The sequence below is a fragment of the Medicago truncatula genome, chromosome 7 (genome assembly GCF_003473485.1).
Source record: "Medicago truncatula cultivar Jemalong A17 chromosome 7, MtrunA17r5.0-ANR, whole genome shotgun sequence".
NCBI classification, from domain to species: Eukaryota; Viridiplantae; Streptophyta; class Magnoliopsida; order Fabales; family Fabaceae; genus Medicago; species Medicago truncatula.
Genome location: NC_053048.1, coordinates 36,007,524 through 36,022,719, shown reverse-complemented (window position 1 = coordinate 36,022,719; position 15,196 = coordinate 36,007,524). Strand labels below are relative to the sequence as shown.

General features: G+C 32.1%; 2 protein-coding genes across 5 annotated transcripts; both read right to left on the bottom strand.

Annotated features, from left to right (window-relative positions):
* Nucleotides 1–520: 520 nt before the first annotated feature.
* Nucleotides 521–4,123, bottom strand: LOC11436941 (rop guanine nucleotide exchange factor 3). 3 transcript variants are annotated; one of them, XM_024770018.2, is made up of 9 exons: nt 3,884–4,121; nt 2,943–3,317; nt 2,590–2,709; nt 2,342–2,496; nt 2,111–2,185; nt 1,732–2,022; nt 1,477–1,632; nt 915–1,259; nt 521–827 (listed from the first exon to the last, which is right to left on the bottom strand). In XM_024770018.2, exons 2-9 carry the CDS (start codon nt 3,274–3,276, stop codon nt 705–707), a joined length of 1,599 nt encoding a protein of 532 aa, XP_024625786.1. In that variant the 5' UTR covers nt 3,277–3,317; nt 3,884–4,121; the 3' UTR covers nt 521–704. The 3 variants fall into 3 exon arrangements, with proteins under 3 accessions (XP_024625786.1, XP_003623962.2, XP_039683377.1); XM_003623914.4 differs by lacking the exon at nt 3,884–4,121 and adding an exon at nt 3,421–3,567; XM_039827443.1 differs by lacking the exon at nt 1,477–1,632 and having other exon boundaries at nt 3,884–4,123.
* A 5,290-nt stretch (nt 4,124–9,413) lies between these two features.
* Nucleotides 9,414–14,728, bottom strand: LOC11427527 (gibberellin 20-oxidase-like protein). 2 transcript variants are annotated; one of them, XR_005642865.1, is made up of 3 exons: nt 14,621–14,728; nt 12,039–13,633; nt 10,453–10,551 (listed from the first exon to the last, which is right to left on the bottom strand). XR_005642865.1 is itself a non-coding variant. In XM_003623913.4 (2 exons), the coding sequence occupies exons 1-2, from the start codon at nt 11,269–11,271 to the stop codon at nt 9,942–9,944; spliced, it is 969 nt and encodes a 322-aa protein (XP_003623961.2). In that variant the 5' UTR covers nt 11,272–11,775; the 3' UTR covers nt 9,414–9,941. The 2 variants fall into 2 exon arrangements, 1 of the variants encoding a protein (XP_003623961.2); XM_003623913.4 differs by lacking the exons at nt 12,039–13,633; nt 14,621–14,728 and adding an exon at nt 10,913–11,775 and having other exon boundaries at nt 9,414–10,551.
* Nucleotides 14,729–15,196: the final 468 nt, after the last annotated feature.

Below are 15,196 nucleotides of genomic sequence, written 5' to 3'. Positions count from 1 at the left end.
ATATTTAACTAGTTTATGTGTTACCTCTTGTTTTTGAAAAAAAATAGATTTGGCGAACAACAAATCCTAGTAGCTTTTCATTTTAAAGTCAAATGGTTTTTTATGGTTTTTTTTAATAAAATAATTTTATTAAAATTATAAACAAACGCTTCAAAATGAAAAGTGATTTTTTTTTTTTTTTTTTCTGAAAAAAATCCTAAACAAACACACCCTATATCGGCCTTTTTAATGATGTAATGCGTGTAATTTGGAAGTAGTTTTGGTTGTTCGTCAAAATGGAACTTGAATAGAAACATGTCAAATCAGAGGAAAAATTTAGCCTTGTTTGGACAAATTTTTTCAAAAGGTGAATTTGATTTTATCAAAATCCTGTGTTTGTTCATATAGGGGAAAATGAGTTTTAAATTTTTGAAGTAATTAGATTTGGTTTTAACACCCAAAATCTAATCATTTTTAGATGCAGACAATTATACTGATTAAACTTTTGTTTCATGTGTTTCATTTTTTGAGCCTGCTATGCTTTATATTTCAACTGAATGTTGAACTTCTTCTATTCTATATACTGTTGACAAATAAGCTTCACACAGATAACAAGTGAATATCTTTTCACACACCATCTACCAACTGTCTACATTCTTCTAAATCTATGGTTTACAAAAGACTGTTAAATGGAAGAGAAACATTGTTGTAATGGAGTTGTATTTCTAGACTTCTCGATTCGCCATTGATTTATCTACATAAAGAACATCTTCAATCCAAGCAACAGTGTTGAATGCCAGGCCTTCCAAAACTCTTGAGTAGCTTTCTAGTACTGCTTTCCCCACATCCTGCAAAAGATGATTTTCATTCTTAGTTCATGTGTTATTTTTCAATGCTTCACATATGATACATGACATCATAGAATCTAAACTTACCTTGTTGTATTGGATCTTGCATGCGTCCAAAGAAGTTTGTGAAAGTTCAGGATATCTTTGCTTGAGGCTAAACAACAAAGCTTCAGCTCTATCAGCTAAAATGTAGTTTTTGTCCTTCCAATCTGTGTCATCCATAAGATCTTTTACTTCTTTCCATGATGACTTTGAATGGCTAAGACAAGCTTTACGTCTCCATGTGTACATCGATGATTCAACCCTGTCTGCTAGATCAAGTGCTTCATGTTCAGAGCTTAATTTGAGACAGTCAAGAAGGCGTTCGGGTGAGAACTTGTCCACAGTATACATATATTGGTAAATTGTGTCGCCTAGATTTCCTCGTCCACTCTGAAGAAATTAATGTTTGAAAAGAGCACAATAAGTACGATTAAATTTCAGACATTTTTGATACAAATATGTGAATGAAATTGAATACATTATACTAGTAGCATGAAAACAGTTCTTCTCATGCATTAACTTTATATTAGTTTTACATTTTTATAACTAATTAAAAGGGATAAACATAAGATTAATGCATATCATCGAAGTTTCGTGCTACTAGTACCTTATATGGAATAATATCGTCGCGTTTTTTACAAGACTCAGCTGCTATTATTGGCTTCCATAAAAGGCTTATGAAATTTGATGATAAATTCCAAGACATTTGCCTTATAGGGTCACATTTAAAGGAATCATCAATCACTTGGCAATAGAATTTCAGCTGGAAAAAAAGAAATGCAGACTTAAACTTTTTGATCAAGACTTTCCGAAAAAAGAAATGTTCTTCAGCAATAGGGATCAATCAACAATGAAGGCTAACCTGTGGAAGATCATCTATATATGTTTCAGGAATATCTATATCTGCAAGAATATTACTATTTATCGCCATTGCTGCTTTAAGAATTTGATTAGCACAATCCCTTTTCTCTGTAAGGTGTTTCCTTGACTTCTCAGAGAGGCCACCAGGGAGAACACAAGGAACTGGCAACCACCATTTCTCGTCTTTCCTTTGAGCAATCCTTCGAAACGAGGCTGCACGTAAACGAGGCGAACTTGCTGATACGTTCTCTGCATACCAGAATTCAGTATCCTCAAAAGAATCTAATATTTCCTGTAAACAACATTGTCATGTTTATCAGTCACAAGAACTTGATGAAAAACTTAGTTCTCGCATGAAAGAAGCAAATGAGGTTTCTTACTATAAGCATTGTGTCAAGCTTCTGCAGTGCTGGGAGATTGATATAAATATCTGACCTTGGCCTGCTTTTCATCATCTGAAAGAGAACACCATATTAGAGATCACAAACAGGTTTCATCGAAGTTATAGCTATCATTTGGCTCCACTGTGAAGGAGACAATACGAACATAATAACAACTATTATACTAATATTTGTCTATAAAAAGAATATCATTTGGCAAACAAAAATCACCTCCACAATTGTGCCATCTTCTAAATATTGTGCAGTTGGGGCAAATTCTTGTATGTAATCACACACAGATAGAAGAACTTTCATTTCTCTTTTCCACATGATTTTCTTCTCAGGCTTCAGCGGCTCCAACTTTAAGCTTTGTCCGAATACCGTCGCTACAGAATTTCCAAACACAAACATGTTCATTTACAAATAACCCTTTCTTTTTTTATTTATCATACTATGCTATGAAGACATGAGAGAATTACCATAGAGATTGGTAATGGCATTTGAGATTGTAACTGCTGTGCTAACACCTTTCCCTCCACCAGACATGTCTTCTCCTAGCAGAAGCTTCGCGAATCTTTCCTTCATCATTTCAAGCTCACCTAATGTCGACAAAATTTAAATTTAAACTCATTATTGTCATCATAGAATTGTGACTCGGGGTCACATTTTCAAATCCTAGAAACAGTCTCTCCGTTGGTAGGGATAAGACTAGGTCGCCTTATTGTCTAGATAGAATTGTACATATTTAAGAGGAAAAGTTTACAATTAACTTTGCAAACCAAACTAAATTCTAAGATGAAAAAATGTTGTCAAGTAATCATTGCAAACAAACCTGAATCAAAGAGATCATTCTCATCAAGTTTGTCATCGATCGAATGCTTGCGTAGCTTCATTCCTAACCTAGAAAGACCAGGTTTAGCCTCTCTCCACCGAGAAGGTGAAGGCGAAGGCAAAGGCGAAGATTCACTGGCATAGCTGCTATCATCTACAGAATCTGAGAAGTTTGAGTTTGATGCATCCGAACTCGTCCAAACTCGGCAGTATCCGAAAGAATCACCACTCAATCTAGAAAAAGCAGGAGTGTCACTGACTAAATGATGATCCATTGAAGGTGAAGGATGATACTCCACATCAGAAATTTCACCAAACTTGAATGATTTATTCATCTTAGTTCAAGAATATGTGATCAATGAACTTCCTCAAACACCTGCACATATATAAACATAAAGGGTTGAGTTGAGTTACAAATTATGTTTGTGGACTCAAAAAATAAGTACTTAGTAAATTGTAATAATCACTTTGACACATACCATGATATAAATAAAGCGTGACATGAAATTGAAACTAAGCTTGAACTGTACAATTTTCATTTAAATCAAACTATAGATATATAGAAAACAAAAGGTGAAAAAAAAGGAAATTAAAAAGAAAAAGCAAAAAATTTGAATGTTCTTGTCTTGTACAAAATAAAAAAGCAAAAGCTCTTAAAACAATGTTGCTTCTACTCAGACTCAATAATTCAATGAAAACACAGTAAAGGGTTGTGAACTGTGAATGAAAAAAGCAATAATGGACAACTTTTTGAGGTTGAAATTGAAACTAACTGAACTTTAGAACTTCAAAACAAACGGTTGGTAAAAAAAAAGCAGCAACGGTCCCAAACATTCTTTTTCTAATGTTACTTTCTTTTATGTGCTATATTTGAATTTGAAGTTTAAACATAACTAAGGTAACTAGTTAACAATGTTTGAAACACTTCCCTCCTAACTTTACCTTCTTCACTGAAGAATTTGCATGCAAAAGAAAGAAAGCAGTATTTGAACACAACCGAACAAAATAATGTGCCTTTTCATGCTGCTACTGTAACAATGTGTTAATCATATAGTAAGACCAAGTTGCAGAAATGGCCAAATTATTGTGTAGATTCAAAGGCATGCAAGGTGTGTGTGCATTAGTTGAAAAATGAAGAAATGAAGATGACATGTGAGAATTTTCTTTCAGACTTTTGCATGTGGTTCTAATTAAATAAATGCCATCTAAATAATTGATATTTTTTCTTCTCGTGCAGATTATTATAATTACATATTTGAATCCTCTGAAGTGAGTAAAATGTAAAGCGACTTAATGAAAAATCAATGGTTATTTTCTTAATTAATTCATGATTTTTTATGATGTATCTATTCGATTTGTTATTTAATGATCAGTATTAGTTACTTTACGCTTTAATGCAAGTTTTGTTTTTTGAATGGGCACTCTAATGTAAGTTGGTCACTTTAGAGGCGCATAATTCTATAATTATTGTGAAAAATTAAAAAGACATATTTAAATAAAATAGTTTCACATTATAAAATATTTGTATTCGAATTAACGAAGATAAAGTTAGAAATAAAGTAACATAAAATTCTGCAAAATAATTGGTCCAAAAAAAGAAGCAGCAAAACCAGGCCTAGTAGGTATGTGTTGTTTCCCTCTCAATTTTTTTTCTTCTTTAATTGAAGCTGGTGTATATAGTTAAAGAACATTGTTTAGACGTTAAATTTTGAACTCAGTTTTGAATTGAAATGTATAGTTGAAAAGTTGTTATATCATAATATTTGTCATTTCAAAAGTAGTTTGTTACTTTAGTGCAAAATTGTTTTTTTTTTTGACAAGCTTTAGTGCAAAATTGTTATCTCATTTAAGTTTAACTTCCATGGACAAAAAAAAAAAAAAAGCTATTTTGCACATGCATGTTAAACACATTCTTCCACAAATCATTTTAGCCTTCTATGTAATATTTTGTTTAAGATTAAACTTAAAACTAAGATTCTGAATTAGGACCCAACTTGCCAATGTTAGTTCAATGGTATGAGTTGAAATACTGAAGAAATATTAATATATTAGTTCAGATGCATTCTCTTTTACTTAAAGATTTTCTCTCTTCCTAACAAATTAACCATCAACATTTGTCTATAAAAATATATAAACAAAACTGCTAGCTGTTTGAATTTGAAAAGCACACATGCTAAAAATATTAAAATTGATGCAAAAATATTAAGTAATTTGTAGATAATTAATCTTTATTAAAGTTTTTTTAATTTAATGAGTTGAATTATGACTAATTATTTAGTGTTTGTGCAGCATATCATATGCTATTCGTTATATTGAAAATGAAAAAAAATTCCCTGATGGTGCAAAAACGTGCAGTCCATTTCTTACAATATAGTCTGTCAGAACATTATTTGATTCACGAGTATTTGATGAACATCATAAAGAATATATGGTAGTTGTATCTTAAATGCATTTCAGGTGCATTTTGAAGTTTTGGTTTGTTTAATTGGTAAAGTTCTAATTTGCAAATATTTTAGAAAGATATTACAAGAAACTAATATACCGAGTAAAAATTTTTATAAATAAATTACGAGATTCAAATTTAAATTGAAAAAGTTACAATAACTTTTAGATGATGTTGATATCTATCTACAGCCATCTCTTTCACTTGGCTTAAAAAGTATACGATAATATTATTCGTAGTTATTTTTTGTTACACTCTTCTGTTTTATTCTAACTCATTTTAAATTGAATAAATCCAATGTTACGGTTATAGTATATCAGCTATTTTGGTTCCTTCGGACTAGTCAGTTCTTAGATCGATTACCAAATTTTAAAAAAAAAAAATAGTGTATCAGTTGTACTTTAAAATCGTTCGAGAGATACTTTTTGAAGGACATATATATTTTAACACCATAACTCAAGGAGGACATTTTTCGGCATAAAGATATATTACAGGGGCCTAAAATGTACAACTCATAGTGTATGTAGGGTCATCCCAAAAGAGCTACCACTGAAGCAAGAACTTTAGGCTCTTAAATTTTTTAGACTTCGTATTTGATCTTCGAATCTTTTTTGTTTTAAATATATTTTTGAAAGTCAAATTTGTTAGATATTTTGCGTTTACCTCAGTGGGTAGTTAAATTGAGAGTTGTATACCTAAAGTTTATGTTACAAGTTTGATCATAAATATAGCTATTTTATTGGTTATAAATATCTTAAAATCTTTTTTTCTTCAGATTTCTATTAAATATGATGTTAGTTGTTGGAAATATATTATGACGCTTCAAATTGGGGGAAAATTTAACAAGTTTAATTTGTCAATCCGAATTCATCACGAAGTTGGCATATAACATGTTAAAATATATTTCCCACGACTAACATCATACTTGGCTTTCTTTGATTTAATTTGATTTTGGTTAGTAACTACTTGGGTTGTATGTGAAGCACATGTTATGGTGTTTCTTTTAGATAATTTGGCAAGTCAAGATAATGCTCATAATTTGTTTGCGAAGAGTTTTTATTGAAGTCAAATTTGAATTTTTTATGTTGTTTCTCTCTCGGTTGGTTGGTGCGATGATTCATCTCTTTGATTGGTTCTTCTTTGAGCTCTCTTTGTTGATATTTTGGTTTTCTCTCTTTTGGTTGCTTCTTCCTATTGGTTCTTATGTTTGATTGCTTCTTTGCCAATTGATTGTTGTGTTTGATTGCTCCTCTCCCTATTCATTTCTCCCGTTTGATTGATCCTCATCTTATTGGTTATTCTATTTGGTTGATTCTCTCCATAGTGGTTTCTTATGTTTGATTGATTATCTCCCTATTGATTCTTCTGTTTGATTGGTTCTTCTCTCTATGAGTTCTTCTGCTTGGTTGCTTCTCTCTATGAGTTATTTTGTTTGGCTAATTCTCTTTTGGATTGATTCAATTTGATTTTTCTCTCTGTTGGTACCCTCTCTTTAACTGTTGTTTCTCTCTGATGGTTTCTTCTCTTTGATTGTCGCTCATCTTTATGATGATTTCTCTCTTTGGTTGTCCCTCTCTATGATAGCTACTCACTTGGGATGCTCATCTCAGCTGGTTATGATTTTTGTTGGTTTGGTTTATTTTCAATGTAAATTTTATAACAAGCTTAAAACATTGTAAGTTTTTGCTTGAGGATTAATATTAGAATATTATATGTTTTGAGTTTATATTATTATGTTTGTTTCGTTTTTTTTTGTTTGACAAACTCTAGATGTTTCCTGTTGTTGCATCACGGGTTTGAGGGGATGTGTTAGTAATAAGTTATTGAGCTTAAATTATTGGCTTAAGTTTTTTTTTTTTTTTTTTTAAGTTAGTAGTTTAGTCGATTAGCTTTTACTATATATTTGCTTGCAACCTTTATTTTATTTTAATAAGTTATGTCATTGATATTATTAAAACCCTAACCATCATTGTTATTATATCTGATTCTCTATATTGTTAACACTTAGTTCTTATGTAAGGTATGAACTATGAGTACACTGTGTTTTCTATTGATCTATATAAGAATTAAAAAAGCTTTTGTGTGCGTTTCATTATATATCGATCCTTTATAAATGAACCGAACCGAATCTTCTGCTATGATGGGAGAGGATTCTTGTTATGATTTAAAATATCATGAGAAAATACACTTGTGACAAACATAACTGGTTGAGGCAAATGGACATGTGGATAAATAGAAAAATGATGAAGTCTCTCCTCTCTCTTTTGGGTACTCTCTAATAGAGTAATGCCTTATGTCTTTGAACTTGGTCTTCTATTTTGGCTTAATTGCATTTTTCCCCCCTATAGTTTGCCAATTGTGCGATTTTGCACTCCATTGTTTAAAACGAGCGATTTTGCCCCCTATAGTTTTCCCCCTTTCTGATTTTATGGTTCCCATGACATTTACTGCTGATGTGTCTGTTATTTATCAATTAATGTGTGCCACGTGTGTAATTTCATTTTTTTAAAAATAAAAAAATGATATTTTTCAGATTAATTGATAAAAATACCATCATTTTCATGTGCCTTCTTCTCTCAAAATCTGAAAAAAAATACCTTTTTTTTAAAAAAAAAAAAAAGGAATTACACACGTGGCACACAATAATTGATAAATAACAGACACATCAGCACTAAATGTCATGGGAACCATAAAATCAGAAAGGGGGAAAACTATAGGGGGCAAAATCGCTCGTTTTAAACAATGGGATGCAAAATCGCACAATTGGCAAACTATAGGGGGGAAAAGTGCAATTAAGCCTTCTATTTTTTCCTTTCTCATTTATGTACTAAGAACAATAATTTTAATTGAGTTCTAATTAGGTATGGCAACAAAATCCATACCCGCAGGTACCCACCCGAACCAAACCTAATTTGACTGGGTTTGGGTATGGATTTTCCCCGATTTCAAAACACGGGTACGAGATGGGTAACATGGATATAGGTACGCCCACCCTAAACCCATACCTAAACTCGTCTCGAATGTAGAAAATCAATTTACTACCCCTTTTATATAAAGAGAAATCCAAACCCTAAATTATTTCACTAAATTTCACTAACATAGTCAGAGTCTCGGTCTTTTAGATGACAATCACTTATCATAGCTCTCTTTTTTCTCCTTTCAAATCTCACGTACTCTCGGCCTCTTTATTCTCAATCACCATAATCATTGATCATCATAATCTCTTTGTTGGATAATGCATTACAACATTCTGCTCGGGCCTAAAAAATACTTTATTTTTATTAGAAAAAAAATTATCCACTACAGGGATGGGGATGGGTCGGGGATACCCGATCCCGTTGGGGACGAGGATGAGATTCGATTTCACATCTCCGTTGGGTATGGGTAGGGTAACGGATAAGCATATGAAAGTAGAGTATGGGAATGGGGAAGGTAAAACCCGTCCCCACCCCGTCCCATTGCCATGCCTAGTTCTAATCTATCAATTTTACCTTTCACTTAATAATCAATTCACAATTATCAATTTATCACACTTTCAATTTTAGAAACCATTACAATTCTATCTTTGTAAAAATTGCTATATTATCTAATACAGTGGTATGTTGTCTTAGTTATAAGAAACTTTGGCTTAATTGCACTTTTTTCCTCTAACTTTTGCTAATTGTGCGATTTTCCACCCCCTCTTTTTTTTAGCGATTTTGCACCCTATCTTTTTGCCCCATTTCTGATTTTGCACCCCCTTTTTTTTTTTGAGTGATTTTGCACCCCATCTTTTGCCCTCTTTCCCCTCTTTTAATGATGATTTTGAACAAAACACAATTGGCAAAAGATGGGGTGTAAAATCGCTCTAAAAAAAAGAGGGGGTGCAAAATCGCATAATTATCAAAAGATAGGGAGAAAAAGTGCAATTAAGTCAAAAACTTTTGCTGCCTAGAAGAGGATCGGAATCCTTTATAAATTTGTCTCTATCTGAAAAGTTATGGTTTGTTCTTTATTCGACACAATAGAAAAATAGCAAGAACACATAGGTTTGCATAGTCCAAAATGGAATAAAAAATGGTGTAGATATAACTATCTTAACAACCTGTCACAGTTCTAGCTGTGATTACAAATTTAATATACTCAATAAATGCTATGTGCATCAAGCAAGCAATATGAATAGGAAACATCAAATTTTCATACAATACCTTATCAGGTTTCTCCTAACTCAACAAAGTCTCACACTTCTTTTTTCTTAAACATTTACACAATGAGAACATTGCGAAAAACAAACACATATACATGTTTGGAGGTGAATTTGACGAAATCATCGTGGAATTTTAATTTTATTGAAGCTCTAAAGAGTAGTTTTTGTCAAAGTCATCGTGATTCTGTCAAACTCACAGCCGGTCCAAGAGCGAAGACAAAAAAGACATTTCTTCCTATTTATTTTATATATACTTAACAACTTGGAAGCAACATAAATGCAAGTTATATTATGCAACAAACATATATTATATTATTATATGTATGATTCATTGGGATAATGAATGAACAGATTTTCACTTACGCAACCATTTATAAGTGAGCCTTATTAATCCCAGCAAAATCTTTAACAGTGAAACCAACTTTTTCAAACCTTCCTCTTTCATTATTCTCTCTAAATTTCAAATAATCCAAACACACAAATGGTTTATACTTCCTCTTATTTCCATCTCCAACAACTTCATCAGGTGCCAAAATTACTTTTTCATCCTCAAAACACCAAAAGAATGCTAGTGAAAATCTGTCAACAATATGCTTCAAAACAACTCTATGTTCTGAAGATCTTAATTTATCATTACTCCATGCTTGAAGCATATCTCCAATGTTCACAACTAGTGTTCCCTCATTTGGACATATATCTATCCATTTTCCTTCATTTGATCTTACTTGAAGCCCTCCAATTTCATCTTGATACAAAATAGTAATACAACTCATGTCAGTGTGCATTCCAAGCCCTTCAACTTTATCATTTTCCATTATTTCTTGACAAGAGTAATTGTTTATCCTTAAGTATCCATGACAGTTCTTAAACTCAGAATCATAAAACTTTTTCTCAATACCTTCCCCTAAACTCATCAATACAAGCCTGAGAATTTTCTTAGACAACTCCTCCATCTTATTTCCATATTCTTGTAGTATCACACTAATCAAATTCAAAAACATAATATAAATAAACAAACTTATAGTCTATTACATAAAAGCAGACATAGGAAAATTCATCAAGTCTTTTTAAGCTTGTCTATTAACATAAGAATTTGTGAGAGTATCTCGAAGATCTTATGGAAACAACTTATGACATGTCCATAAGCTGTTTTCAACATATTTCCGTAAGCACTCTTCATGTCATAGCTTTCTAAAGCAACTTATAAATTATATGAAAACAGTTTGACATTTATACGATAAACCCTTATGCTATAAGTGCTGAATTAAGTTGTTCATCCAAACAGTGTCCAAATTGATAAAAGTAGAAGCTTAATAAGATAACACTGTTTATTATGTTTTACCTGAATTTGGAATCCTGTTTGTCAAAGAGGATTTCTGAAGAACTCTTGGCAGAAACATAAAAGTTAGGTCCATTAACTCTTAGGCTCTCAAAGAATGGAGAGGCAATGAAATGAGGAGTATAAGATTTTAAAGATGAAAATGGACCAACTCGAAGTTTAGTTTCAGAAGGGAGGCTGAATAGGTATTTTGATATTGAATGAAGTTGACTGCAAAGTTCTTTGGAAATTCCATGGTTGATTATGTGGAAGAATCCCCAAACTTTGCTTGCTTTAATGAGAGAGGATAATGAAGATGAATCTAATGTTTTTGACATGTCTAAAATTGGAATTTCAGCATGAGATTTGGAATCAGACATCATGTCTAAGAAATGAACAAGTGATATAATTTATTTGACACCAAAATCTAATGTGGAAGAGTAATATATGCAGAAATTTTGATCATAATCTATTGAATAGATAGGTATATTATTTTTGTCAATGAGTGAGAGATATGCCACCAAAGATATAATGCAAAAAGATAAAAGCAAAACTAAACAGGTTGGTGCTTTTGTGTAAAGTGTAAACCTGAATGATTATGGGCAATTATGAGTGTACGACCTTGACAACTATCAGGTGCCTACCATGTTGAAAAGGCTATTGATAATAGGGAAGCATCATACAATGGTTGAAAAATCTGTCACTAGAAAGTGCACTTTTACATATTTGTGCAAATTAATATGTAAAAGTTCAATATCCTAAATTGGAACTGGATCACTAAAGATTGGACAATTTGGGATTTAACCCATATTTTAGACAGTACTCTATCCCTTGTTTTGGTAGATGTAAATTTACTATTTCCCCCATTTTATAGCAGCAATTAATCTATTAAGCTCTGTTATTTAATTGATTAGTGTGTTGTCTAGGAAATATAAGCTGATCTTAATAGTCTGTGCAATGCCTTCCAAATCTTTGTCAACAATGAAAATTGTCAAGATAAGACTAACCTCTAACTTGACCCTTACACTAAAACATCTCATAGATATACTCACTAAAAAAGCAAGGCGTGCAAACACCATGCTGAACTACGGGACCTTTGCAATCATAAAGAATTGAGAAATTCATTTCTTAAGTTGAAATAGTGACTAACCTTAAGTATAAATGTCAACTATAGACTTGATGAAAACTACTTAAATACTTGCTTCACACTGAATCGTAGCGTGAAGCTCAAGGGGTCCACATTGATAGGCCCAAACATGCTGAAAGTGGAACAGGGAAAATTTGCTCTTGTTTTTAATTTTTATGGAAGTGCACCTTATCCATCCCGATGTCAGAAAAATATGGCTTAATGACTACTGGTACATGGAATCAACAGACAAACAAGTAATGAATCCAAACTTAGCTAGCATAAAAGGATTGAATACAATCTCATAATTTGTAATATTGATGATAAAGGAACATAAAAAACTAATAATCGAATGGATCATTAATTAAACCTAACTTGAAGGTGACCAGATCAATCCCACTGAAGTTGTGGTAGAACCCAAAAATGTTGCATCCAGTTGTTGGAAAGCACTGAAGGTGGTCTCTGAACGCTTCCATCTTTCATATTATAGATATAGATATCTATCTCTAAACCACCATTAACAACATAAATTGAATCCTTTTCCAACTTGGAGAAAGCAGAGGCCGGCACAGAAATGGAATCACCAACACTTCCGACAAATAAAATGTTGTCTTCCAAACTCTCAAGTTTGTTCATCTGTTCAAGTTTTCCACTCTGGGCATCCAGTTCCAATTTGAAAACGTAGGGTCTGATCAAATTTTTTCCGGTTAAGAATCTTCTCATCATCCATATGTCTCCGGTCAATGATTTCACAAAATAAGCACGCCCATAATAATATTGTTCTGGAAACCAAATTGGTGTACTAGCCATCTTCTCATAGTAGGCAAAATTAGGATCAAATGAGTCATCAGAAGAAGGATTGTTCAGCTTGAAGGATACAATGGTATCTGTGTTATCAGCAAATATCAGGCCTTTATAAAATACAACACCAGTGAAAGAAAATTCATTTGTGTTTACACGAATCCAAAATGATTGGCTTGGTCTTTTGAAAGCGAGAGAACTAAAATTGTAAATCACTGCAACCACATAATCACTTGGGCTTGTAATGGGGTCATCAGACAAGGTAACCTTTTCAAGAGATCTGGATTCGAGAGGTGGTAGACTAATGGGAGCTATACTGCTCTTAAAAGGATTCACTAGAGTTATAGCATTGTTATTATCCACTAGTGCAAGCCAACCATGGCTACAACCCAAACATGTTTTACTCTTAATGATGGAAGGATGGGATAACGGAATAGGATACTCTTTCTGACCAAAAATACTAAATTGATGAAAGGATGGGATATTACACAACGATATCTTCATCCCCTTCGAGAGGATCATAAGCATAGGTAGTACATTAATCCTAAATTGATGATTTTTATGGTTAAGCTTAGCAATTGATAGCCAATTCTTACACACCACACCAAACCTAACATAGTCTGTTTGTACTTCCAACTTTTCAAGAACCAAACTAAGAGGAAGTCCTCCTAAATTTGCCCAATCTACATTCGTCATTGCTAAGAGCCTTGAATTGATAAAGTAGAACTGACTGGTGGAGTAATTGAAGGTTGTGTAAAGGGAAGTCACGATGTAGGAAAATCGAAGCACAAACTCTCCACCATAAATAGCTGTATTACCTGCAAAAAGTATAAACAAAAACTCCATTTACAATTCAGTAAAATCTTTAATTCCAAGGACAAAGAAACATAGCCATGTACCAGTATTCAGGTCTGTTTGGATTGACTAATTTGAGTTTATCTAGTAATATAAACACTCGTGAGACTATTTGTAGAGCTTATGAAAATAGCTTATGACATGTCCATAAATTGTTTTTGGCTTATTTCCTTAAGCTACCCAAAATAGTTTATGAAAACATCTTATAATTATACAAAAACATATTGACTTTAGTTTATACACTATGAAGTATGAAGTACCGATGCTTCAACAATAATATATGTGCGATTGTAACCTGATACATAGATATGGCTTATATGCATACCCACTTATAATAATAAATATGTGAATAAGAGGATCATAAGCATAAGTAGTAACATTAATCTTAAGATGGTCTATGTGTTCTTCCAACTTGTCAAGCACCAAACTGAGAGGGTAGCATTCTAAATTTGCCCAATCCACCGTAAGTACCTTACCTGACATAATGTATAGTATAGACAGAAACTCCGTTTAAATATCTTTATTGGCCTACGTACTTAAGAGTTTGTTTCAAAATATTTAAGAAACGGTTTATGACATGTTCATCAGTTGTTTTCAGCTTATTTACATAAGCTTTTCAAAATAACTTATGGGAATAACTTATACAAAAGTGCTTATCATAATAAGTGGTTACGCTGTAGGCTGCAAATGAAGTTGTTTTTATCCAAACAAGCCATATTGGCATATTAAAGTAGACGTTTATTTGTATTGTATTAGAGTCTTTTGAGAGAGCTTATGGCATGTATAACCTCTCAAAAAATAGCTTATGCAAACAAGTAACAAGAAACAATTTGACTTTATTTTTATCTTTCTTTATAAAAATAGCAACAAACCAATATGCAATTAAGAGAAAGAAGAGAAAAAAAAAAATAGAACTCATTTGTGGAGAATGAAAAGACGAAGGAAGAAACCTGAATTTGTGTCGTTGGGGAAAGAAACCTTTTGATCAACTCATCGCTCTGAGTGTTTATTTCTTGTCTTAGGCTTTAATCAATTAGGTTGGGCTTGCTTTACAACTGTCTGCTTCTTTATTGTGTTAACGCTTATTTTGATTTTGATTTTGATTAAAATTATATGGATAGATAATAAAATATTTTGCACTTTCATATTTTAAGAAACTATACTTATATTTTTTAACAAATAATATAAATTCTTATCTTTTTGAATCACACCAACAAAATAATTTTTTTAGTGAACTTTGTTTAAGAGTATAATTAAAATTTAAAAGTGAAAAAGTTAGTTCAAAATCATGTATTTTATTTATATTTACGTGTCTGTCTTCCGCTCTGTTTGTTGCATTAACGTGTGTAAATTATGAATATACTCCCTCCGTCCCTAATTATAAGACCCTTTTGAGAATTTTTTTTGTCCCTTTTTATAAGACCCTTTTGTTATTTCCAACTACATTAATTATTTCTTTACATACATGCCCCTATTTATTATACATCTTTTTCTTCAATCAATAATAAATAACATGTTGAAAACAT

Coding starts and splice junctions, on each gene's coding strand:
- LOC11427527 (XM_003623913.4), bottom strand. CDS start 11,271: ATGATGTCTGATTCCAAATCTCATGCTGAAATTCCAATTTTAGACATG. Junction 10,552..10,912: donor AAACAGGATTCCAAATTCAG/GTAAAACATAAT, acceptor GAATTTGATTAG/TGTGATACTACAAGAATATG.
- LOC11436941 (XM_024770018.2), bottom strand. CDS start 3,276: ATGAATAAATCATTCAAGTTTGGTGAAATTTCTGATGTGGAGTATCAT. Junction 2,023..2,110: donor AGCTTGACACAATGCTTATA/GTAAGAAACCTC, acceptor TGTTGTTTACAG/GAAATATTAGATTCTTTTGA. Junction 1,260..1,476: donor ACGATATTATTCCATATAAG/GTACTAGTAGCA, acceptor TAATTTCTTCAG/AGTGGACGAGGAAATCTAGG.